The sequence below is a fragment of the Corythoichthys intestinalis genome, chromosome 1 (assembly GCF_030265065.1).
Source record: "Corythoichthys intestinalis isolate RoL2023-P3 chromosome 1, ASM3026506v1, whole genome shotgun sequence".
NCBI lineage: Eukaryota > Metazoa > Chordata > Actinopteri > Syngnathiformes > Syngnathidae > Corythoichthys > Corythoichthys intestinalis.
Window position 1 is genome coordinate 3,460,154 of NC_080395.1, and position 26,086 is coordinate 3,486,239.

Consider the following 26,086-nt stretch of genomic DNA (forward strand, 5'->3'; position numbering starts at 1 on the left):
TTGAGTTGAGTCATGAGGTTTTGTCGAGTCAATATCGAGGTCGTGTCAAGTCGAGCCACAAAGTTGTAAAGACAAGTCGTGCCTAGTGAAAAGGTTGTTGAGTCGAGTCACAGGTTGTTCCGTGAGGGCATGGCGAGAGCGGTCAAATTGACCAAGTGGATCACTGGCAGGTAAGAAAAAAATCTACTATTCAAGTTTTTTGAGTCAGCTTGTCGAGTCTCGGGTCATTATCTCATGAGTCAAGTTGAGTCATAAGGTTATGTTGAGTTGAGTCAAATCGAGTCACAGGTTGGTCCATGAGGGTGTGGCGAGAGCGGCCAAAGTGACTAAGCGGCTCATTGGCAGGTAGGAACAAATCTACGATTAAATTTTTTTGAGTGAGCTGGTGGAGTCTCGAGTCATTTTTGTACGAGTCAAGTTGAGTCATAAGGTTATGTCAAGTTCAGTCAAGTTGAGTCGAGTCATAACGTTATGTCGAGTTAAGTCTTGAGGTCATGTCAACTCGAGACACAAAGTTGTAAAGACGAGTCGTGTCAAGTCAAAATTCATTTTCTTACGAGTCAATTTGAGTCATACGGTTATGTCGGGTTGAGTCAATTCGAGTCACAGGTTGTTCCGCGAGGGCATGGCGAGAGCGGCCAAAGTGACCAAGCGGGACACTGGCTGGTCGGAACAAATCTATATTTAAGAGTTTTTGAGTCAGCTTGTTGACTCTCGAGTCAATTTCTTTTGAGTAAGGTTGAGTCAGAAGGTTATGTGGAGTTGAGTCAATTCGAGTTACAAGTTGTTCTGCGAGGGCATGGCGAGAGCGGCCAAAGTGACCAAGTGGATCACTGGCAGGTAGGAACAAATCTGCGATTAAAAGTTTTTTGAGTGAGCTGGTAGAGTCTCGAGTCATTTCAAGATGAGTCGTGTCAAGTCAAAAGGTTGTCGAGTTTAGTCAAGTCGAGTCACGGGTTGTTCAGTAAGGGCATGGCGAGAGCGACCAAGGTGATCCCTGGCAGGTTGGAACGTATCGAAGTTTTTCTAGTCAGCTTGTCGAGTCTCGAGTCATTGTGTCACGACTCAAGTCGAGTTGGGTCTTGAGTTATTGCCTCACAAGTCGTGTAATGTCTTGGACCCTCTGAGCTCAAGTGAGTGAAGTCCGAGTCTGTGTTTTCTTTTTCTCTAAGTCCGAGTCTGTGTTTTCTTTTTCTCTAAGTCAGAGTGCAGTTGCGAGTCATCAAAGTTGTGACTCGAGTCAGAGTCCCTGTGACTCGGGTCTAATTGTCTGGATGGATGCAACAGTTGATAATATGCCTCGCCGTGTTGCTGGTTGATTCTTTGTCGTGTTGTCAAATCTGAAACTGTCCTTTTCAATATTCCATTGAATGGCCAAGGGTCGTTCTTGTGGCATGTCTTTAAATTTCAGATCCCATTCCGGCCGTTGTCTTTCGCTGTTTCCGAGTTTGACATTTCATCAGCTGCGAAAATACAAAGTCATACTCATGAAGGAAGTGCATTTGAAAGATTCTTTAAATTTTCAGCTTTCAAAACATGCCAAATGACTTACGAGGTGGCGCGTAATCGCCTGGAGTGCGGTTACGACACTTGAAAAAAATGACTATGGCCACGATGATGCCCACAAGCACGAGGACCGCCAACGGGACAGCTATACCAATGATGTTGTTCTTCTGCTTTTCTCCTTCACGAACTGAGAATTACAAAAAAGTAAGTGAGCGATAGAGTCAATGGTGATTTTGGTAACTTTTTATAACACTTCAAGTGCCATTGATTAGGACAAACATCCAATCATGTGTCTGTTTTTATCCTTCTGCTGGAAGGTTAGATGAGTTTGTTCTTAGTAGACATCCGATTTGTTTGAAGTGGCATTTGTTCTGAAGGAATTTGGCCTCCCAGCCAAGCTGCCGGAACAGCGACAGCCGAACCAAAAGGGCGCTCCGCTGGCATAGCTCCAGCAAGTCGGCTCGGAGCGGCCAAAATCCCGCGTGTTCACTCCAGTGTTAACCCTTTCTACTGACTCCATTTTTAACGGTTTAAAGAAGGCTCACCGAAAACAAGTTGACAATTTATCCGTCGACAATGGTCAAACAGCAAGGCAAAAACAGACAATGGAGAGGCAATGTTGGATCCAAGGACCGCAAAACAAACGGATACATCGGAATGTCCCTGTGAAGCGACCGTTGTCATCTAAAAGTTCAATCTTTTGAAAGCTGTAGTGGAGTGGAAGGCGTCCCTTGGTGTTGTCTTGGGATCATCCCTCTGTGGCAGGTTTGGGCGGTCAAGTCCGTGCGTCATCCATCGTGGCTGGGACATGGTTGCCACGGGAACTGAGGCATGTCTTGACATCTAAGATGCCGCGCTATCAACATGTTGTCCTGGTAGGACGGGAGCGTGCTGACCCTACCGGAGAACTGATGCCATTTTTTCTTCGCTTATCAGGCGAGGGCTTATAAGCCGATCAACTTTACTGTGCCAAATGGCATGTAGTTCATCTCCCTAACTGCTTTACTATAATGAATGTGTTAGACTAATGTAAACAGTTACAGTGGGGCAAATAAGTATTTAGTCAACCACCAATTGGGCAAGTTCTCCTACATGAAAAAATTAGAGAGGCCTGTAATTGTCACCATGTCTAAACCTCAACCATGAGAGACAGAATGTGGAAAAAAAAAAAATCACATTGTTTGAATTTTAAAGAATTTATTTCCAAATTAGAGTGGAAAATAAGTATTTGGTCACCTACAAACAAGCAAGATTTCTGGCTGTCATACAGGTCTAGCTTCTTCTAACAAGGTCTAACGAGGCTCCACTTGTTACCTCTATTAATGGCACCTGTTTTAACTCATTATCAGTATAAGAGACACCTGTCCACAACCTCAGTCAGTCACACTCCACTATGGCCAAGACCAAAGAGCTGTCGAAGAACGCTAAAGACTAAATTGTAGACCTGCACCAGGCTGGGAAGACTGAATCTGCAAAAGGTAAAATGCTCGGTGTAAAGAAATCAACTTTGTGAGCAATTATTAGAAAATGGAAGACATACAAGATTACTGATAATTTCCCTCGATCTGGGGCTCCATGCAAGATCTCACCCCGTGGCATCAACATGATAACAAGAACGATGAGCAAAAATCCCAGAGCCACACGGGAGGACCTAGTGTTGAGGTAATTATCGAGGTTTGATTGATTAAATATTTGCTTGATTGATTGATTGAATATTTGCTTGTGCTCATATATACCATAAATAATAGATATTGCCATATTTTTCTTACTAATATAACTAGTAAATGATTATTGCTTGCTATACCAGGTTGTAGTATAATGCTTAAGTGTTACAAAGAGTAAAAGAGGGTCGGGATGACAACTGCCTTGCTTCATGGCTGCATCATTGCGTAACTAGACCTTCCGAGACATCTTCAGCACCTGGTGTCTGGACTTTCGTCTAGACCTTCGAGGACGATTTTCCATCCAAAGACATCTTCCATGGCCGCAGCGTTGCATAACTGAAGTGTCTGGGTCATTTTGACTGTTTACGTGATTGTTTACATGAGCCCTTGCTTACACACGTGTACTTACTTAGTTCCACCTACATGCACACACATATCCAATCAAAATCGCATGGGTGTCTCCAGCTTGCTTTCCCCCTCCCTCAGGGCGGCACCCATTTTTAGGAGAAACCCCTAAATAAAATACCAAGAAGGATTTTTTTTCTTTAGATCAATTTTGGTGACTGTCACTAGTCACTCTTTTGCTCTCCTTGGCCAAGAAAACTGAGTGTCTTCTCTCCTTATTTCTGGGTAATTTTACAAATGTCTACCTAAGGGTCTATTTTTGATATTTTTGAACTTGACACCTAGTGAATGACCTACAGAGAGCTGGTACCACATTAACAAAGGCTACTATCAGTAACACAATGCGCCGCCAGGGACTCAAATTCTGCACTGCCAGACGTGTCCCCCTGCTGAAGAAAGTACACGTCCAGGCCCGTCTTGAGGTCATTTGGATAATGCAGAAGAGGACTGGGAGAATGTGTTAAGGTCAGATGAAACCAAACTAGAACTTTTTGGTAGAAACACAGGTTCTCGTGTTTGGAGGAGGAAGAATACTGAATCGCATCCGAAGAACACCATACCCACTGTGAAGCATGAAGGTGGAAACATCATGCTTTGGGGCTGTTTTTCCTGCAAAGGGACCAGGACGACTGATCTGTGTAAAGGAAAGAATGAAGGGGACCATGTATCGAGAGATTTTGAGTGAAAATCTCCTTCCATCAGCAAGGGCATTGAAGATGAGACGTGGCTGGGTCTTTCAGCATGACGATGATGCCAAACACACAGCCAGGGCAACATAGGAGTGGCTTCGTAAGAAGCATTTCAAGGTCCTGGAGTGGCCTAGCCAGTCACCAGATCTCAACCCCATAGAAAATCTGTGGAGGGAGTTGAAAGTCTGTGTTGCTCAACGACAGCCCCAAAACATCACTGCTCTAGAGGAGATCTGCATGGAGGAATGGGCCAAAATACCAGCAACAGTGTGTGAAAAGCTTGTGAAGAGTTGCAGAAAACGTTTGGCCTCTGTTATTGCCAACACTTGTTGGCAGTAACAGTGGTTTAGTGGTTGACTAAATACTTATTTGCCCCACTGTATTGTAGCATCTACAAATCTATCATGTGATAATACACACTCAGCAGGAAAACAGTTGGCTATATTATATTCAGTTATTTATACTTGCCTGGACGCCACGAAAAGTTGTTTGGGAGTTTAGGAAGACGCTCGCCGTTAGCAATAGCCTAATGATAACGTGAGCGTGAATGCTATGCTAATGCTACGAGTTACATTTAGCACTCAGCACAGACCTTACTAGGCTAAAACAACATCGAATATTCTATGTTGCCGAGATGAGAAGACAAATCTTACCGTGCGTGTCTCAAAACAAGCAATGGGTAGACTGGAGAGGTCACTAAGCCAGTGGGTGAGTTGGGGGATCCCAGCACGTCACATGAGTGACACAACCAGGCAGGCTAACGACACATAATGTCACACATTGGGAACACGCAACGAAAACTATGGCGCATTTTCGTCTCGTTTTCATCTCGTCAGACGAAAACTGGCATCATTGTCGTTAAGTTTTAGTCCCCCAAGATTCATTTTTAGCTCGTTATCGTTTGTCGTTTATCGTATTGTTACGAAAACAACACTGCTTGAAAGTCCTTAAAAAAAATACTTGAATTTGAAATGTGTGTACATGTATGGATGCGAGCCAAAAAACTATTTGTGCCTTAGAGTGCTGGCCAAAAGTGTTGCCTAACGACAGCCCCAAAACATCACGGCTCTAGAGGAGATCTGTATGGAGGAATGGGCCAAAATACCAGCAATGTGATTTTCTGTTTTTTTTCCCCCACATTCTGTCTCTCATGGTTGAGGTTTACCCATGTTGACAATTACAGGCCTCTCTAATATTTTCTAGTGGGAAAACTTGCACAATTAGTGGTTGACTAAATACTTATTTGCCTCACCATATATGGTGTCTGCGAGAAAGGTACCTATTCCCTTCAGTTCATTTCCTGCCATCCCTCCCACTTCAAACAGATTGGACGTCTATGGTCGTCAGCGGCAGCCAATGCAGGGCAGTGATTTCATTTTTGAGGCTTTCACGTCATTTCCTGTTGATTTGGGAAACTTACAGGTCACTTCTAGTCTATTTAGGGGGATTTACAAGTCAATTCTTGTTGATTTGGGGGAATTTACAGGTCACTTCCTGTTATTTTGGTTGACTTAAAAGGAAGTGACTCAGAAATGTCCCCAAATGAGTGGAAGCGACTCACTTTCAATAGGTAGATTGCTCAGGATGTTTCTTTCATCCAGCTTGACGACAATGTCATCCTTGACACCAGAGAGCTGAAAGACACATTCATAGAGGCCTTCCACCTCGGCCGTCAATTTCGCTTTAAGATTCGCGGTCATCTGGAAGGTTCCGTCGTGGTTCGGAAGAATTTGGCCATAGTCCACGTCCATGTGAAGCTGTTCGCCGTCTTTCCTCCAGAAGAGATCTGCCGTGTTGGGATAGAAACCTGTCGCGTGGCACGTGACCGGAGAAGACGGCGTCTTCTGGAGGAGTGAAACCTTTGGAAGTTCTGCACATGAAAAGGAGATGCATGCACTGGTCAGAAAATCATTCAACAAAACAACTAATAAAAAGAAAAACAAGCTCTTTTCATCTTTTTGTGTTACTTGTGTAATATCAAGTTAATTTTGGGCATTTACAGGTAGCTTCCTGTTGATTTTTGACATGTACAGGTCACTTCCTGTTAATTTGGGATATGTACAGGTGGTTTCCTGTTTATTTGGGGGCATTTAATGGTCACTTCCTGTTGATTTTTGACATTTACAGATCACTTCCTGTTGATTTTGGGCATTTACTGGTAATTTCAAGTTAATTTCGGGCATTTACAGGTAGCTTCCTGTTGATTGTGGGGCATTTAATGGTCACTTCTTGTTGATTTGGACCTTTACAGGTCACTTCCTGTTAATTTGGGGCATTTACATGTCACTTCCTGTTGATTTTGGGCATTTACAGGTCACTTCCTGTTGATTTTGGGCAATTACTGGTAATGTCAAGTTAATTTTGGGCATTTACAGGTAGCTTCCTGTTGATTTCTGGGCATTCAATGGTCACTTTCTGTCGATTTGGACCTTTACAGGTCACTTCCTGTTAATTTGGGGTATTTACATGTCACTTCCTGTTGATTTGGACCTTTAAATATCACTTCCTGTTAATTTTAGACATTTACTTGTAATTTCAAGTTAACTTTGGGCATTTACATGTAGCTTCCTGTTGATTTTGGCCATTTACTGGTAATGTCAAGTTAATTTTGGGCATTTGATTGTTGATTTCTGGGCATTCAATGGTCACTTTCTGTTGATTTGGACCTTAACAGGTCACTTCCTGTTAATTTGGGATATTTACAGGTGGCTTCCTGTTTATTTGGGGGCATTTAATGGTCACTTCCTGTTGATTTTTGACATTTACAGATCACTTCCTGTTGATTTTGGGCATTAACTGGTAATTTCAAGTTAATTTCGGGCATTTACAGGTAGCTTCCTGTTGATTGTGGGGCATTTAGTGGTCACTTCTTGTTGATTTTTTACATTTACAGGTCACTTCCTGTTAATTTTGGGCATTTACAGGTAGCTTCCTGTTGATTTCTGGGCATTCAATGGTCACTTTCTGTCCATTTGGACCTTTACAGGTCACTTCCTGTTAATTTGGGGCATTTACTGGTAAGTTCAAGTTAATTTCGGGCATTTACAGGTCACTTCCTGTTGATTTTGGGCATTTACTGGTAAGTTCAAGTTAATTTCGGGCATTTACAGGTAGCTTCCTGTTGATTGTGGGGCATTTAATGGTCACTTCTTGTTGATTTGGACCTTTACAGGTCACTTCCTGTTGATTTTCGGCATTTACAGGTCACTTCCTGTTGATTTTGGGCATTTACTGGTAATGTCAAGTTAATTTTGGGCATTTACAGGTAGCTTCCTGTTGATTTCTGGGCATTCAATGGTCACTTTCTGTCGATTTGGACCTTTACAGGTCACTTCCTGTTAATTTGGGGCATTTACATGTCACTTCCTGTTGATTTGGACCTTTAAATATCACTTTCTGTTAATTTTGGACATTTACTTGTAATTTCAAGTTAACTTTGGGCATTTACATGTAGCTTCCTGTTGATTTTGGCCATTTACTGGTAACGTCAAGTTAATTTTGGGCATTTGATTGTTGATTTCTGGGCATTCAATGGTCACTTTCTGTTGATTTGGACCTTAATAGTAAACTTCCTATTAATTTGGGATATTTACAGGTGGCTTCCTACGGAGCCCCCCGGGTGCCAGGACAGAAAAAAATAAAAAATCATAGCTAATCTGTACCCACAGTTTACTAAACTGTACCCACAGTTTAGCAATCTGTACCCACAGATTACTAATCTGTACCCACAAATTATTCAACTGTACCCACAGTTTACTAATCTGTACCCACAGATTACTATTTAGCAATGACCCAGAAACAGTAGTCACCAATGTTTGGCGGGGACTCCGAGTCCAAACGCCGAGGGACTGACCGAGCAAGCATCTGCACCATTTGCCCTCGGCGAACAAAGGGGTTTTAAAAGGTAACTATTGCACGTTTTCTTTGGTAGGCGTCTTTCAGATGTCATCAATCAATATGGCATGTTGTGTTTGCACATTTTCTATGCTGCTGTCGTGTCCGTGCGTGCTTAATTCAAGTAGTGTTCATTTGTCAGTTAGCTATTTTTAGTCGCCGCATTAGCGGCTACTAAAAATAGCTAACAACATGCCATATTGATTGAGGACACCTGAAAATGTAGACAGCTACCAAAGAAAATGTGCATTAGTTACCTTTTAAAACCCCTTTGTTCGCCGAGGGCAAAAGGTGCAGGTGCTTGCCCGGTCGGTCCCTCAGCGATTCGAGTCCCCGCCAAACATTGGTGACACCAGTTTCAGGGTCATTGCTAAACTGTGGGTACAGATTAGTAATCTGTGGGTACAGTTTAGTAATCTGTGGGTACAGATTAGTAAACTGTGGGTACAGTTTAGTAAACTGTGGGTACAGATTGCTAAACTGTGGGTACAGTTTAGTAATCTGTGGGTACAGATTAGTAAACTGTGGGTACAGTTTAGTAAACTGTGGGTACAGATTAATAATCTGTGGGTACAGATTAGCTATGATTTTTTTATTTTTTCTACCCTGGCACCCGGGGGTCTCCGTAGCTTCCTGTTTATTTGGGGGCATTGAATGGTCACTTCCTGTTGATTTTTGACATTTACAGATCACTTCCTGTTGATTTTGGGCATTTACTGGTAATTTCAAGTTAATTTCGGGCATTTACAGGTAGCTTCCTGTATATTTGGGGGCATTTAATGTTCACTTCCTTTTGATTTTTGACATTCACAGGTCAATTCCTGTTGATTTTTTTTGCATTCACAGGTATTTTTAAGTTATTTTCGGGCATTTACAAGTCACTTCCTGTTGATTTTGGGCATTTACAGGTCACTTCCTGTTGATTTCGGGGCATTTAATGGTCACTTCCTGTTGATTTCTGACATTTACAGGTCACTTCCTGTTGATTTCGGGGCATTTAATGGTCACTTCCTGTTTATTTTGGACCTTTACAGGTAACTTCCTGTTGATTTTGGGCATTTACAGATCACTTCCTGTTTATTTTGGGCATTTACTGGTAATTTCAAGTTAATTTCAAGCATTTACAGGTAGCTTGCTGTTGATTTTGGGGCATTTAATGGTCACTTCCAGTTGATTTTTGACATTTACAGGTCACTTCCTGTTAATGTGGGACATTTACATGTCACTCCCTGTTGATTTTGCACCTTTACAGGTCACTTCCTGTTAATTTGGGGCATTTACATGTCACTTTCTGTTGATTTACAGGTAGCTTCCTGTTGATAGTGGGGCATTTAATGGTCACCTCCTGTTGATTTTTTACATTTACAGGTCACTTCCTGTTAATTTGGGACATTTACATGTCACTTCCTGTTGATTTTGGACCTTTACAGGTCACTTCCTGTTGATTTTGGGCATTAACAGATCACTTCCTGTTGATCGTGGGCATTTACTGGTAATTTCAAGTTAATTTCAGGCATTTACAGGGAGCTTGCTGTTGATTTTGGGGCATTTAATGATCACTTCCAGTTGATTTTTGACATTTACAGGTCACTTCCTGTTAATTTGGGACATTTACATGTCACTTCCTGTTGATTTTGGACCTTTACAGGTCACTTCCTGTTGATTTTGGGCATTTACAGATCACTTCCTTTTGATCTTGGACATTTACTGGTAATTTCAAGTTAATTTTGGGCATTTACATGTCACTTCCTTTTGATTTTGGACCTTGACAGGTCACTTCCTTTTGATTTTGGACCTTGACAGGTCACTTCCTGTCGATTTTGGGCATTTACTTGTAATTTCAAGTTAACTTTGGGCATTTACATGTAGCTTCCTGTTGATTTCGGGGCATTTAATGGCCACTTCCTGTTGATTTTTTGACATTTACAGGTCACTTCCTGTTCTTTTGGGGCATTTACATGTCACTCTCTGTTGATTTGGACCTTTACAGGTCACTTCCTGTTAATTTGGGATATTTACAGGTGGCGTCCTGTTTATTTGGGCGCATTTAATGGTCACTTCCTGTTGATTTTTTACATTTGCAGGTCAATTCCTGTTGATTGTTTTGCATTCAAGTAATTTCAAGTTATTTTCGGATATTTACAAGTCACTTCCTGTTAATTTGGGGTATTTACATGTCACTTCCTGTTAATTTGGGGCATTTATATGTCACGTCCTGTTGATTTCGGACCTTTACAGGTCACTTCCCGTTGATTTTGGGCATTTACTGGTAATTTCAAGTTAATTTCGGGCATTTACAGGTAGCTTCCTGTTGATTGTGGGGCATTTAATGTTCACTTCCTGTTGATTTTTTACATTTACAGGTCATTTCCTGTTCTTTTGGGGCATTTACATGTCACTTCCTGATGATTTTTGGCCTTTACATGTCACTTCCTGTTCATTTCGGGGCATTTAATGGTCACTTCCTGTTAATTTTTGAAATTTCAGATCACTTCCTGTTAATTTGGGGCATTTACTGGTAATTTCAAGTTAATTTCGGGCATTTAATGGTAGCTTCCTGTTGATTGTGGGGCATTTAATGGTCACTTCCTGTTGATTGTGGGGCATATAATGGTCACTTCCTGTTCTTTTGGGGCATTTACATGTCACTTCCTGGTGATTTTTGGCCTTTACATGTCACTTCCTGTTAATTTGGGGCATTTAATTGTCACTTCCTGTTGATTTCTGGGCATTCAATGGTCACTTCCTGTTAATGTGGGGCATTTACATGTCACTTCCTGTTGATTTGGACCTTTAAATATCACTTCATGTTAATTTCGGACATTTACAGATCACTTCCTGTTGCTTTTGGGCATTTATTGGTAATTTCAAGTTAATTTCGGGCATTTACATGTAGCTTCCTGTAATTGTCACTTCCTGTTAATTTGGGGCATTTACATGTCACTTCCTGTTGATTTTGGACCTTTACAGGTCACTTCTTGTTGATTTTGGGCAATTACAGATCACTTCCTGTTGATTTTGGGTTTATTGGTAATTTCAAGTTAATTTCGGGAATTTACAGGTAGCTTCCTGTTAATTGTGGGGCATTTAATGTTCACTTCCTGTTGATTTTTTCCATTTACAGGTCACTTCCTGTTCTGTTGGGGCATTCACATGTCACTTCCTGTTGATTTTTGGCCTTTACATGTCACTTCCTGTTCATTTCGGGGCATTTAATTGTCACTTCCTGTTAATTTTTGACATTTCAGATCACTTTCTGTTAATTTGGGGCATTTACATGTCACTTCCTGTTGATTTTGGACCTTTACAGGTCACTTCCTGTTGATTTTGGGCATTTACAGATCACTTCCTGTTGATTTTGGGCATTTACTGGTAATTTCAAGTTAATTTCGGGCATTTACAGGTAGCTTCCTGTTGATTGTGGGGCATTTAATGGTCACTTCCTGTAGATTTTGGGGCATTTACATGTCACTTCCTGTTGGTTTTTGGCCTTTACATGTCACTTCCTGTTCATTTCGGGGCATTTAATGGTCACTTCCTGTTAATTTTTGACATTTCAGATCACTTCCTGTTAATATGGGGCATTTACATGTCACTTCCTGTTGATTTTGGACCTTTACAGGTCACTTCCTGTTGATTTTGGGCATTTACAGGTAGCTTCCTGTTGATTTCTGGGAATTTAATGGTCACTTCCTGTTGATTTTTGACATTTACTGGTCACTTCCTGTTAATTTGCGGCATTCACATGTCACTTCCTGTTGATTTGGACCTTAACAGGTCACTTCCTGTTAATTTGGGATATTTACAGGTGGCTTCCTGTTTATTTGGGGGCATTTAATGGTCACTTCCTGTTGATTTTTGACATTTACAGATCACTTCCTGTTGATTTTGGGCATTTACTGGTAATTTCAAGTTAATTTCGGGCATTTACAGGTAGCTTCCTGTTGATTGTGGGGCATTTAATGGTCACTTCTTGTTGATTTGGACCTTTACAGGTCACTTCCTGTTAATTTGGGGCATTTACATGTCACTTCCTGTTGATTTTGGGCATTTACAGGTCACTTCCTGTTGATTTTGGGCATTTACTGGTAATGTCAAGTTAATTTTGGGCATTTACAGGTAGCTTCCTGTTGATTTTGGACCTTTACAGGTAACTTCCTGTTAATTTGGGGCATTTACATGTCACTTCCTGTTGATTTGGACCTTTAAACATCACTTCCTTTGGGCATTTACATGTAGCTTCCTGTTGATTTTGGCCATTTACTGGTAATGTCAAGTTAATTTTGGGCATTTGATTGTTGATTTCTGGGCATTCAATGGTCACTTTCTGTTGATTTGGACCTTAACAGGTCACTTCCTGTTAATTTGGGATATTTACAGGTGGCTTCCTGTTTATTTGGGGGCATTTAATGGTCACTTCCTGTTGATTTTTGACATTTACAGATCACTTCCTGTTGATTTTGGGCATTGACTGGTAATTTCAAGTTAATTTCGGGCATTTACAGGTAGCTTCCTGTTGATTGTGGGGCATTTAGTGGTCACTTCTTGTTGATTTTTTACATTTACAGGTCACTTCCTGTTAATTTTGGGCATTTACAGGTAGCTTCCTGTTGATTTCTGGGCATTCAATGGTCACTTTCTGTCCATTTGGACCTTTACATGTCACTTCCTGTTAATTTGGGGCATTTACTGGTAAGTTCAAGTTAATTTCGGGCATTTACAGGTAGCTTCCTGTTGATTGTGGGGCATTTACAGGTCACTTCCTGTTGATTTTGGGCATTTACTGGTAATGTCAAGTTAATTTTGGGCATTTACAGGTAGCTTCCTGTTGATTTCTGGGCATTCAATGGTCACTTTCTGTCGATTTGGACCTTTACAGGTCACTTCCTGTTAATTTGGGGCATTTACTGGTAAGTTCAAGTTAATTTCGGGCATTTACAGGTAGCTTCCTGTTGATTGTGGGGCATTTAATGTTCACTTCCTGTTGATTTTTTACATTTACAGGTCATTTCCTGTTCTTTTGGGGCATTTACATGTCACTTCCTGATGATTTTTGGCCTTTACATGTCACTTCCTGTTCATTTCGGGGCATTTAATGGTCACTTCCTGTTAATTTTTGAAATTTCAGATCACTTCCTGTTAATTTGGGGCATTTACTGGTAATTTCAAGTTAATTTCGGGCATTTAATGGTAGCTTCCTGTTGATTGTGGGGCATTTAATGGTCACTTCCTGTTGATTGTGGGGCATATAATGATCACTTCCTGTTCTTTTGGGGCATTTACATGTCACTTCCTGGTGATTTTTGGCCTTTACATGTCACTTCCTGTTAATTTGGGGCATTTACATGTCACTTCCTGTTGATTTTGGACCTTTACAGATCACTTCCTGTTGATTTTGGGCATTTACTGGTAATTTCAAGTTAATTTCGGGCATTTAATGTTAGCTTCCTGTTGATTGTGGGGCATTTAATGGTCACTTCCTGTTCTTTTGGGGCATTTACATGTCACTTCCTGGTGATTTTTGGCCTTTACATGTCACTTCCTGTTAATTTGGGGCATTTAATTGTCACTTCCTGTTGATTTCTGGGCATTCAATGGTCACTTCCTGTTAATTTGGGGCATTTACATGTCACTTCCTGTTGATTTGGACCTTTAAATATCACTTCCTGTTAATTTTGGACATTTACTTGTAATTTCAAGTTAACTTTGGGCATTTACATGTAGCTTCCTGTAATTGTCACTTCCTGTTAATTTGGGGCATTTACATGTCACTTCCTGTTGATTTGGACCTTTACAGGTCACTTCTTGTTGATTTTGGGCAATTACAGATCACTTCCTGTTGATTTTGGGCATTTATTGGTAATTTCAAGTTAATTTCGGGAATTTACAGGTAGCTTCCTGTTGATTGTGGGGCATTTAATGATCACTTCCTGTTGATTTTTTCCATTTACAGGTCACTTCCTGTTCTGTTGGGGCATTTACATGTCACTTCCTGTTGATTTTTGGCCTTTACATGTCACTTCCTGTTCATTTCGGGGCATTTAATTGTCACTTCCTGTTAATTTTTGACATTTCAGATCACTTCCTGTTAATTTGGGGCATTTACATGTCACTTCCTGTTGATTTTGGACCTTTACAGGTCACTTCCTGTTGATTTTGGGCATTTACAGATCACTTCCTGTTGATTTAGGGCATTTACTGGTAATTTCAAGTTAATTTCGGGCATTTACAGGTAGCTTCCTGTTGATTGGGGGGCATTTAATGGTCACTTCCTGTCGATTTTTTTACATTTACAGGTCACTTCCTGTTGATTTTTGGCCTTTACATGTCACTTCCTGTTCATTTCGGGGCATTTAATGGTCACTTCCTGTTAATTTTTGACATTTCAGATTACTTCCTGTTAATTTGGGGCATTTACATGTCATTTCCTGTTAATTTGGGGCATTTACATGTCACTTCCTGTTGATTTTGGACCTTTACAGGTCACTTCCTGTTGATTTTGGGCATTTACAGATCACTTCCTGTTGATTTTGGGCATTTACAGGTAGCTTCCTGTTGATTTCTGGGAATTTAATGGTCACTTCCTGTTGATTTTTGACATTTACTGGTCACTTCCTGTTAATTTGCGGCATTCACAGATCACCTTCAGTTGATTTTGGCGATTTACTGGTAACTTCAAGTTAATTTTGGGCATTTACAAGTGACTTCCTGTTGATTTTGGGCATTTACATGTAGCTTCCTGTCGATTTCAGAGCATTTAATGGTTACTTCCTGTTGATTTTGTTCATTGACGTATCCATTCCTGTTGATTTTGGGGCTTGTATAGCTCAATTCCTGTTGAATTTGGGTCTGCTACAGGTCCTTCCCTGTTGATTTTGGACTTTTTTCGGTCACCAACTTTTGGTATTGATCAAATACCTATTTTCCACCATGGTGTGCAAATAAATTCTTTAAAAATCAAACAATGGGGTTTTCTGTTTTTTTTTTTAATCTTAATTCTGTCTCTCATGGTTGAGGTTTACCCATGTTGACAATTACAGGCCTCTCTATTTCAAGTAGGAGAACTTGCACAATTGGTGGTTGACTAAATACTTATTTGCCCCACTGTATATTCACACCCCGACTCCAAAAGGTTCGGAAACACTGCTATAGGAAGCATTAACATCTCTCCCAAGGTGAAAGTACATCATTATGTCAATACCGGTTGTTGTAAAAATTTCCCCTCCGTATTTCAGGATATTCTTCAACAACTTGGGACAATCTTCAGCGTAGAATCGCTTCCTGTATTTTTTTAGCCCCTCATCATGTAACCATTTGAGATTAGTGAAGAAAGCCCGTGGGTGCGGTATGGTCCACTTCTCTGTCTCCATGTCCAATGAGGCGTAATCTTCTCCATCGTAACTGTACCGTTCCCAACCGTAGGTCTCCTCATTCTCAACATTCCATTCACAGCCAAATGTCGCCTGACCAAAATGAACGCCTGAGGAAAAAACAAAAGTTTCAGAAAGCAAAGTGAAACCCAACCTCGTCCCGAAAAACCTCAAAAAGTTCAAAGACATCATACCCTTGGTTTTGTTGTAGCCGATTCTGAATTGCTCCATGGCCTCTTTGGCAAAGCTCTCTTGAGTCAAAATAGTCCGTCTCTGACGCTGCCAGAAGTTTGGATTGTCTGCTGTAGCTTTTTTAATAAAATCATACCGGTATTCCACTGACCTGTTGCTGCTGTCGTAGTGGACAATTAAAACCTCGTCGACATAAATGTCATAAACAAAGTCTGGTAGATTATTAATTTGCGTAGATGCTATAACATGAAACTTCAGCGAGTGAAGCGCTGAAAGAAAGAAAGAAAAAAGGAGATTAATAGGTTAAAATATGCCATTGCTTAAAGCATTTACCGTATTTCCCATACTACAACCCCCTAGCAAAAAGTATGGAATCACCAGTCTCCAGTGGCGCCCCCAGGGGGTGGCCAGGGGTGGCCACGGCCACCCCTATAAATTTGTTGGCCACCACACTGGCCACCCTGCTTGCCACTAAATCGTAGATTGTTGTAGCATCAATTATGCATTTCATCCCAAATTCAAATCTGCTAGCATCTGTTTTTCCACCAGTAATTATTTTGTTTTGTTAAATGTACACCTTCTGCCTAATATATACATAACCCAATAAAACAAAATTGTTGTGGAACTCAAAATGTTGACTGGACAGTTATGGACTATGCACATTAAATCATTAGTAACTAGGAGTGTCAAACAATTAAAATTTTTAATCGAGTTAATTACAGCTTAAAAATTAATTAATCGTAATTAATCGCAATTCAAACCATCTATAAAATATGCCATATTTTTCTGTAAATTATTGTTGGAATGGAAAGATGAGACACAAGATGGATATACACATTCAACATATGGTACATAAGTACTATATTTGTTTGTTATAACAATAAATCAACAAGATGGCATTACCATTATTAACATTCTGTTAAAGCGATCCATGGATAGAACGACTTGTAATCCTTAAAAGATAATAAAATTTGTAAAATTTTCAATGAAAAAATAAACTGGTAGCCTGCCATTGTTAATGCTAATAATTACTTACACAATGCTCATGGGTGCTGAAGCCTATAAAATCAGTCGCACCCAAGCACCAGCAGAGGGCGACAAAACTCCGAAAAACACAACAAGTACACATTTCACTGTGCTGTCATTTTAATGTTTGAGCGGGGCATGTGCGTTAATTGCGTCAAATATTTTAACGTGATTAATTTAAAAAAATAATTACCGCCCGTTAACGCGATAATTTTGACAGCCCTATTAGTAACATCAAATATTACATAATACACCAAAGTATATCAGTAGCCGTGTCCTTAAGTCTTTCTTATAGTTTTCCCCCTGAACTTTTTACTGCAATAATATAATGAAAACCTGAAATTATGGCTTTTAGTTTTGGCCACCCCAAGATTTTGAGTGGCCCCATCTGGCCACCCCTATGAAAAATTTCTGGAGGCGCCACTGCCAGTCTCGGACGAGCACTCACTCAGACATTTTATCATGTAGAACAAACTCGGATAAAAAGCTTGAAAGAGCTCTTTAGCAGTCAGGAACACTAATATAAAAGAAGTGTTGACTAAATAGAAGTATAAATAAATAAATCCCTAATCTATCCTAATCCCTAATCTAACACTAACCCCATAAATAAGAAGTGGTTGACTAAATACTTATTTGCCCCACTGTAAATGAATGAAAAACATTGTGGTGGTCAGTAAAAGTTACTTTTGATTCCGGTTGCCAGTTCATCCTTGCAGGCCTGAGCCTTCCGCCACAGGTTTTCAATAGGGTTGAGATCTGGGCTATAGACCCTACTCACCAACGTCACAGAATGACGTGTCGCTGTATCCTGCCGCCATATTGTCCGTCTTTGTTTATCCATATTCTCAATGGTTTCAATTTGTCGTGCAATTTATAGTGCAATTCATGGAAGCCCCGGTGCTTTCAGACTCTGTAAACTCATTGGATGCGTTGCATATAAGGCGTTATGTGGAAAAGCTTCAGTCTATCCATTCGCCAGATCCATATTTGATGCCTAAATCGATATTTTTCGACCCGTTGTCTTCGCCGTCTCTGCCTGACATCTACTACCCTGATATCAACAACTATCTTGTCCAAACAAAATCAGCCTATTCTCACGAAAGTTTGAAAAACTTTAAGAGCAGCACTCTACGCAACATTACCCCGCGTGACCCTTTACTTCCAATTTTCTAAAACGGCGACAATCAACAAAAAAATAAAAGTTGACTGCGATGCCGACGCTTCAAGGATAGGTGGATATTGGACTATTTCTTCAATAAAACACGCAACAACTGTGTCTACCTCATTTGCAAAGAGACAGTCGCTGTTTTCAAAGAGTTCAATGTGACGCAATATTACTAAACAAGACACGCTGACATGTACGACAACATTACAGGGAAGATACGCAGCGAAAAATTATAGCAACTTGAAGCTAGTTTCATTTCTCAGCAGCAGTATTTCGCAAGAGCCCGAGTGTCGAAAAAGAACACCACAAAGACAAGACTGTTGAAATTATGTATTTAAAAAAACAAAATAAATCAAATGTGACACACAGAAGGGCTTGCTAAAATTTGTTTAAATATATTGTTCTATGTAAATCAGCCAAGATAGCCCCCCGCATTTTTACCACAGCAAATCTGGCCGCCTTTGCAAAAGGTTAGGACACACCTGTTTAACTGATGATCCATAGATGAGGCCAGCTTCTTTCACTTGGTACCAGCTAAATATTTTTCAAAATGTAATGATGGTGGAAGAAATAAGCATCTTGAATTTGAAACTGTATGTTGTCGGCGATTAGCCTCGCCATGATCTTAATTGTGGTTGTCAGCCCCAAACCCTCTAAATACAGTGCCTTGCAAAAGTATTCGGCCCCCTTGAACCTTGCAACCTTTCGCCACATTTCAGGCTTCAAACATAAAGATATAAAATTTTAATTTTTTTGTCAAGAATCAACAACAAGTGGGACACAATCGTGAAGTGGAACAACATTTATTGGATAATTTAAACTTTTTTAACAAATAAAAAACTGAAAAGTGGGGCGTGCAATATTATTCGGCCCCTTTACTTTCAGTGCAGCAAACTCACTCCAGAAGTTCAGTGAGGATCTCTGAATGATCCAATGTTGTCCTAAATGACCGATGATGATAAATAGAATCCACCTGTGTGTAATCAAGTCTCTGTATAAATGCACCTGCTCTGTGATCGTCTCAGGGTTCTGTTTAAAGTGCAGAGAGCATTATGAAAACCAAGGAACACACCAGGCAGGTCCGAGATGCTGTTGTGGAGAAGTTTAAAGCCGGATTTGGATACAAAAAGATTTCCCAAGCTTTAAACATCTCAAGGAGCACTGTGCAAGCCATCATATTGAAATGGAAGGAGCATCAGACCACTGCAAATCTAGCAAGACCCGGCCGTCCTTCCAAACTTTCTTCTCAAACAAGGAGAAAACTGATCAGAGATGCAGCCAAGAGGCCCATGATCACTCTGGATGAACTGCAGAGATCTACAGCTGAGGTGGGAGAGTCTGTCCATAGGACAACAATCAGTCGTACACTGCACAAATCTGGTCTTTATGGAAGGGTGGCAAGAAGAAAGCCATTCCTCAAAGATATCCATAAAAAGTCTCGTTTAAAGTTTGCCACAAGCCACCTAGGAGACACACCAAACATGTGGAAGAAGGTGCTCTGGTCAGATGAAACCAAAACTGAACTTTTTGGCCACAATGCAAAACGATATGTTTGGCGTAAAAGCAACACAGCTCATCCCCCTGAACACACCATCCCCACTGTCAAACATGGTGGTGGCAGCATCATGGTTTGGGCCTGCTTTTCTTCAGCAGGGACAGGGAAGATGGAAGATGGATGCAGCCAAATACAGGAACATTCTGGAAGAAAACCTGTTTGTATCTGCACAAGACCTGAGACTGGGACGGAGATTTATCTTCCAACAGGACAATGATCCAAAACATAAAGCCAAATCTACAATGGAATGGTTCAAAAATAAACGTATCCAGGTGTTAGAATGGCCAAGTCAAAGTCCAGACCTGAATCCAATGAAAATCTGTGGAAAGAGCTGAAGACTGCTGTTCACAAACACTCTCCATCCAACCTCACTGAGCTCGAGCTGTTTTGCAAGGAAGAATGGGCAAGAATGTCAGTCTCTCGATGTGCAAAACTGATAGAAACATACCCCAAGCGACTTGCAGCTGTAATTGGAGCAAAAGGTGGCGCTACAAAGTATTAACGCAAGGGGGCCGAATAATATTGCACGCCCCACTTTTCAGTTTTTTATTTGTTAAAAAAGTTTAAATTATCCAATAAATTGTGTTCCACTTCACGATTGTGTCCCACTTGTTGTTGATTCTTGACAAAAAAATTAAAATGTTATATCTTTATGTTTGAAGCCTGAAATGTGGCGAAAGGTTGCAGGGTTCAAGGGGGCCGAATACTTTTGCAAGGCACTGTAGCAGTGAAAGTGGATGTTGAATTTACGAAAAATATTGCCAAGGGGAAGTAGGTATATGATGAAGAGTAGGGGCCCCAGGGCAGAGCCCTGAGGCACACCGGAGGTAACGGGGGAGGGTGAGGATTTAAATGACTTTAGTTGGATATATTGACTGCGCTCAGAAAGATAGGAAGAAAACCAGTTCAACGGGGTGCAGGTGATGCCAATAGTGGAGAGCCGGTGGAGGAGTGTGGTGTGACTAATTGTATCAAAGGCTGCAGATAGGTCTAGGAGGATGAGGATGGCGCGCAGGCCAGAATCAGCTGCCACGAGGAGGTCGTTGGTTATTTTAACGAGTGCTGTTTCAGTGCTGTGTGGTGGGCGGAAACCAGATTGAAACTGTTCATAAAGGTTATTCTGGGATAAGTGAGAGTGGAGTTGTGAGGCGACTGTTCTTTCAAAGGATTTTGGAAATGAAAGGGAGAACTACAAGAACTACTACCGTATTTTTCGGACTATAAGTCGCGTTTTTTTCATATTTTGGCTGGGGGTGCGACTTATGTTTGGAATTATTAACACATTATGATATAATTTCACATGTTATTTTGGTGTTTTGCAGTGACACTGATGGTTTTGTAAAGTTGTTAGCATGTTCTTATGCTATAGTTATCTGAATAACTCTTTATAGCTATGGCCACGTTCGCGTTCTGCCTTTGGCAGTGTATGTTCGATTGTATTATTGACTTTTTTATCTTGAAATGGATGCATTTAGTTTGTGGCGCTTTCACGCCCACGTGAGGGCGCACTCGCACTTGTTTACGTGACACGCCAGAAGAAGACGGACAGCTACGTAGCTCTGAGTGAGTGAGTGGGCGAGTTAGCGAGAGAGAATAGCCGGCTGCGAACCTACTTTCATTGTTTATGCTTTTAAATCATCTCTACAGAGGCAACGCCTGCGTGTATCATCTTTTCTGTTGTTGTTGTGTGTTTTCCACCCGCAATCGGACACTTAGAGCCAGTTGTGTGGTTGTTTGAACGATGTGCTAATGATAGCGAACGCATGCTAACCTGTTACTTATTACTAATAGTACCTAATTATCATTTATTTACGTTGATGCGAACCTGTTTTCTATCGAGGACCAAATTGATTCAGTAAATTATACGGACGTCCAGCATTCTTTTGGGAGTTCGCTGTATAGCCAGGACCGAGCCGTAGCGTTGGACAGCATATTCACATTTCGTTGTTCATGCACTGTACACTTATTTAGCATGTTGTTCTCTATTGTATTTTTATATTAAATTGCCTTTCAAGATGACATGTCTGTTCTATGTGTTGGATTTTATCAAGTAAATTTCCCCCAAAAATTCGACTTATACTCCGGTGCGACTTGTATGTTTTTTTTCTCTTTGTTGGGCATTTTATGGCTAGATCGACTTATATTCAGGAGCGACTTGTAGTCCGAAAAATACGGTACTTAAGAACTACAAGTCTTTCTATCCGTGGATCGTTATAACAGAATGTTAATAATGTTAATGCCATATTGTTGATTTATTGTTATACAGGGTGACCCAAAAAGATGCGTACCCATGAAAATTTCAATTGTGACTTTGATTAAAAAGCTATTTATTTCAAATTACAACCACACATTATTCAGTTTATGGAAGACCATTCACCAGAGTTTCAGCTATTTTTGTCAATTTTTAGTCAATTTATGGCTTTCCCGAGATGTGTTCCAAATGTCCACCATTCCGTTGCAAGCAAACCTGTACTCGTCTGACAAAGTTGTCAATCACTTTTACACACTCCTCTTTCGGGAACTGAATAATGTGTGGTTGTAATTTGAAATAAATAGCTTTTTAATCAAAGTCACAATTGAAATTTTCATGGGTACGCATCTTTTTGGGTCACCCTGGTAATAAACAAATACAGTACTTACTGTATGTATCGTATGTTGAATGTATATATCCATCTTGTGTCTTATCTTTCCATTCCAACAATAATTTACAGAAAAATATGGCATATTTTATAGATAGTTTGAATTGCGATGAATTACGATTAATTAATTTTTAAGCTGTAATTAACTCGATTAGAAATTTGAATCGTTTGTGACGTGTAAGGTAGAAGGAAACCTCTCACTATCCAGCCATACTATTGTATGAGAAGGACTAAGGATTCAGCTGATTTTGCGGGTTAATTCGTTTAGTTCTCACATCACGCCAGCCAAACGGCTGCAGAAAAATGTTGCTGCACCAGGGAGTGGCGTGAGCCTTTTGGCCGTTTCAAAAAGTTCCCATTCACCGGTGGATATTTGCCAAAACAAGCCCTACTAGCGTGGGACCATTGGACTTACAAGGAAGTGAGTAAACCGTGTTTTGTATTAGGTCAAAAACTGAGATCATTTTAATATGTAGGTGGCTTGCATTTTGTGGCTGACATGCTCCTTCTCCACTCGGCCGATGACACCGCCGGCTTGTCGCACATCCCCGGAAGAGCACTATACTTGGTTTATTGCCCTCTTCATGTGCCGGGTGTTCTGTCAAATTTCCCACCCGATCAGAAATTGCAACTTTGTGTTGAAAATAGCCGCAAATTAGGGCTGCAGCTATCGTATATTTTAGTTATCGAGTAATCGACTGAAAATCCTATCGAGTAATCGGATAAAACATATTTTTTAGGTAAAGGGCCATTATACAGTGCCCTCCATAATTATTGGCACCCCTGAAAATGATGTGTTTTTTTAACTTCTAATAGAGCTGGGAATCTTTGGGCACCTAACGATTCGATTACAATTCAGAGGCTCCGATTCGATTATAAAACAATTATTGTTGCACCCCACTCCTTTTTTTTTTTTTTTAAATGGTTTGTACATTAGTTCCAAAATTGTTCAAAAATCCTCTCAGGCTAAACCAAACTACTATTTCAGTATCAAGTTAACGTATAACAGTAAAGAAATATACAAAAATAACAGTAAATAAAAAACTCCAGTCCCCATTCTGTATCAGCAGCTTTAAATTACATTCAATTAATTTAATTTTGTGAATCAACTGTTACAGTTGTTAAAATTGCTCCCGTTATTCCAGAATTTCCCTTCCGTCTACTTTTGTCAAAGTTTTAACACTATTCCATCATTTAATGAATGAATGAATAATTTATTGTCATTGTCATCATCATCATAATCATTGACAGCTTTAGAGTGTGGAATTTGCCCGAAAGAAAGACGATGACAGACAAAGGAAAGACGGGAAAAAGCAAATCTTTATCGATACCCGTCCCCCAACAGCCCGAGACGCACATTCAAGCATGTTTGTGTTACAGTCCAGTTATTATCAGGTTATTTTTTTAAATTATTTTTTTCACATATCATTCAAAAGTCATTGATTGCCATGAAATTTCACATATTGTCAATTTGAATGGGTTCATTGTATCAGTTGATGTCCAAGTTGGTGTAGGGAGTTTAGCTTATTTCTATATTTCTTAAACTTCTCCTCGCAGGCCCTGTCCTTGGGAGATAAACTCATACAGCGCTATTTTCATTTTGCAAGCGTTGGTAAGCGTCTTGGTCATCCAAGGTTTGTTTTGCATTCCAGTCTTGAGTTTAGAGATCTTTTGTACACTGTCTTTGACGGATTTACGCAGCTGTTGCGTGGAGAGTAGTTTGTGAAGATAGGTAGATGTTCGGTGATATCACAGCAATGTTGTATCCGTGCAAATTAAAGTCAGTTCCTTTGTTTTCATTAAGTGGATTTGTTTCAGCTTACCGTCCACGTCCATGGAATTGTAGTACTGTTAAATAAACAAATACAGCACTTATGTACAGTATGTTGTATGTATATATCTGTCTTGTGTCTTATCTTTCCATTCCAACAATAATTTACAGAAAAATATGGCATACTTTAGAGATGGTTTGAATTGCGATTAATTCATTTTTAAGCTGTAATTAACTCGATTAAAAATTTTAATAGTTTGACACCCCTAATATATATATATATATATATATATATATATATATATACACACACACACACACACACACACACACTCACTGGCCACTTTATTAGGGACACCATGCTAGTAACAGGTTGGACCCCCTTTTGCCTTCAGAACTGCCTCAATTCTTCGTGGCATAGATTCAACAAGGTGCTGGAAGCATTTCTCAGAGAGTTTGGTCGATATTGACATGATGGCATCACACCGTTGGTGCAGATTTGTCGGTTACACATCTAGGATGTGACTATCCCGTTCCACCACATTCCAAAGATGCTCTATTGTATTGAGAATAGATCTGGTGACTGTGGAGGCTATTCCCAACACCATTACAGCAGCACCACCAGCCTGAACCGTTGATACAAGGCAGGATGGATCCATGCTTTCATGTTGTTGACGCCAAATTCTGACCCTACCATCCGAATGTCGCAGCAGAAATCGAGACTCATCAGACCAGGCAACGTTTTTCCAATCTTCTAATTTCCAATTTCGATGAGCTAGTGCAAATTGTAGCCTCAGTTTCCTGTTCTTAGCTGAAAGGAGTGGCACCCGGCGTGGTCTTCTGCCGCTGTAGCCCATCTGGCTCAAAGTTCGACGTACTGTGCGTTCAGAGATGCTCTTCTGCCTACCTTGGTTTTAACAGGTGGTTATTTCAGGCACTGTTGCCTTTCTATCAGCTCGAACCAGTCAGGCCATTCTCCTCTGACCTCTGGCATCAACAAGGCATTTCTGTGGGCGGTGATTGTGTATACATATATATATATATACATCCATATATACATACATACATATACATATATACAGTTGCGGTCAAAAGTTTACATACACTTGAGAAGAACATAATGTCATGGCTCTCTTGAGTTTCCAGTTATTTCTACAACTCTGATATTTGTCCGATAGAGTGATTGGAACAGATACTTCTTTGTCACAAAAAACATTCATGAAGTTTGGTTCTTTTATGACTTTATTATGGGTTAACAGAAAAAGTGATCAAATCTGCTGGGTCAAAAATATACATACATGGATCTGAAAAAGCGAATCATTGACTTGAACAAGTCAGGAAAGTCACTTGGAGCCATTTCAAAGCAGCTGCAGGTCCCAAGAGCAACAGTGCAAACAATTGTTTGTAAGTATAACGTGCATGGCACTGTTTTGTCACTGCCACGATCAGGAAGAAAACGCAAGCTATCACCTGCTGCTGAGAGAAAATTGGTCAGGAGGGTGAAGATTCAACCGAGAACCACCAAAAAGCAGATCTGCCAAGACTTAGAAGCTGCTGGAACAAGCGTGTTTTGCATCTCCATGGACTGAGAGGCTGCCGTGCAAGAACGGAGCCCTTGCTCCAAAAGCGACACCTTAAGGCTCGACTGAAGTTTGCTGCTGATCACATGAACAAAGATAAGACCTTCTGGAGGAAAGTTCTGTGGTCAGACGAAATAAAAATCAAGCTGTTTGGCCACAATGCCCAGCAATATGTTTGGAGGAGAAAAGATGAGGCCTTTAACCCCAAGTACACCATGCCTACCGTCAAGCACGGTGGTGGTAGTATTATGCTGTGGGGCTGTTTTGCTACCAATGGAACTGGTGCTTTACAGAAAGTAAATGGGATCATGAAGAAGGAGGATTACCTTCAAATTCTTCAAGATAACCTAACGTCATCAGCCCAAAGATTGGGTCTTGGGCGCAGTTGGGTGTTCCAACAGGACAATGACCCCAAACACACATTAAAAGTGGTAATGGAATGGCTAAATCAGGCTAGAATTAAGGTTTTTCGAATGGCCTTCCCAAAGTCCTGACTTAAACCCCATTGAAAACTTGTGTACAATGCTGAAGAAACAAGTCCATGTCAGAAAGCCATCAAATTTAACTGAACTGCACCAATTCTGTCAAGAGGAGTGGTCAAAGATTCAACCAGAAGCTTGAGGATGGCTA

The 26,086-nt window shown here is 40.5% G+C and overlaps 1 protein-coding gene across 2 annotated transcripts in view; it reads right to left on the reverse strand.

Moving 5' to 3' along the window:
* Positions 1–355: 355 nt before the first annotated feature.
* Positions 356–26,086, reverse strand: part of LOC130926830 (major histocompatibility complex class I-related gene protein-like) — a 30,782-nt gene continuing 5,051 nt past the window's right edge. The window contains exons 2-6 of one of the 2 annotated variants that reach the window (XM_057852103.1): positions 15,723–15,989; positions 15,360–15,638; positions 5,826–6,134; positions 1,553–1,693; positions 356–1,463 (exon numbers count right to left, since the gene is read on the reverse strand). In XM_057852103.1, coding sequence (XP_057708086.1) covers positions 1,408–1,463; positions 1,553–1,693; positions 5,826–6,134; positions 15,360–15,638; positions 15,723–15,989 — 1,052 coding nt within the window. In that variant the 3' untranslated portion in view covers positions 356–1,407. Of the gene's footprint in view, positions 1,464–1,552; positions 1,694–5,543; positions 5,664–5,825; positions 6,135–15,359; positions 15,639–15,722; positions 15,990–26,086 lie in introns of those variants that run through there. The other variant, XM_057852112.1, reaches the window with a different exon arrangement.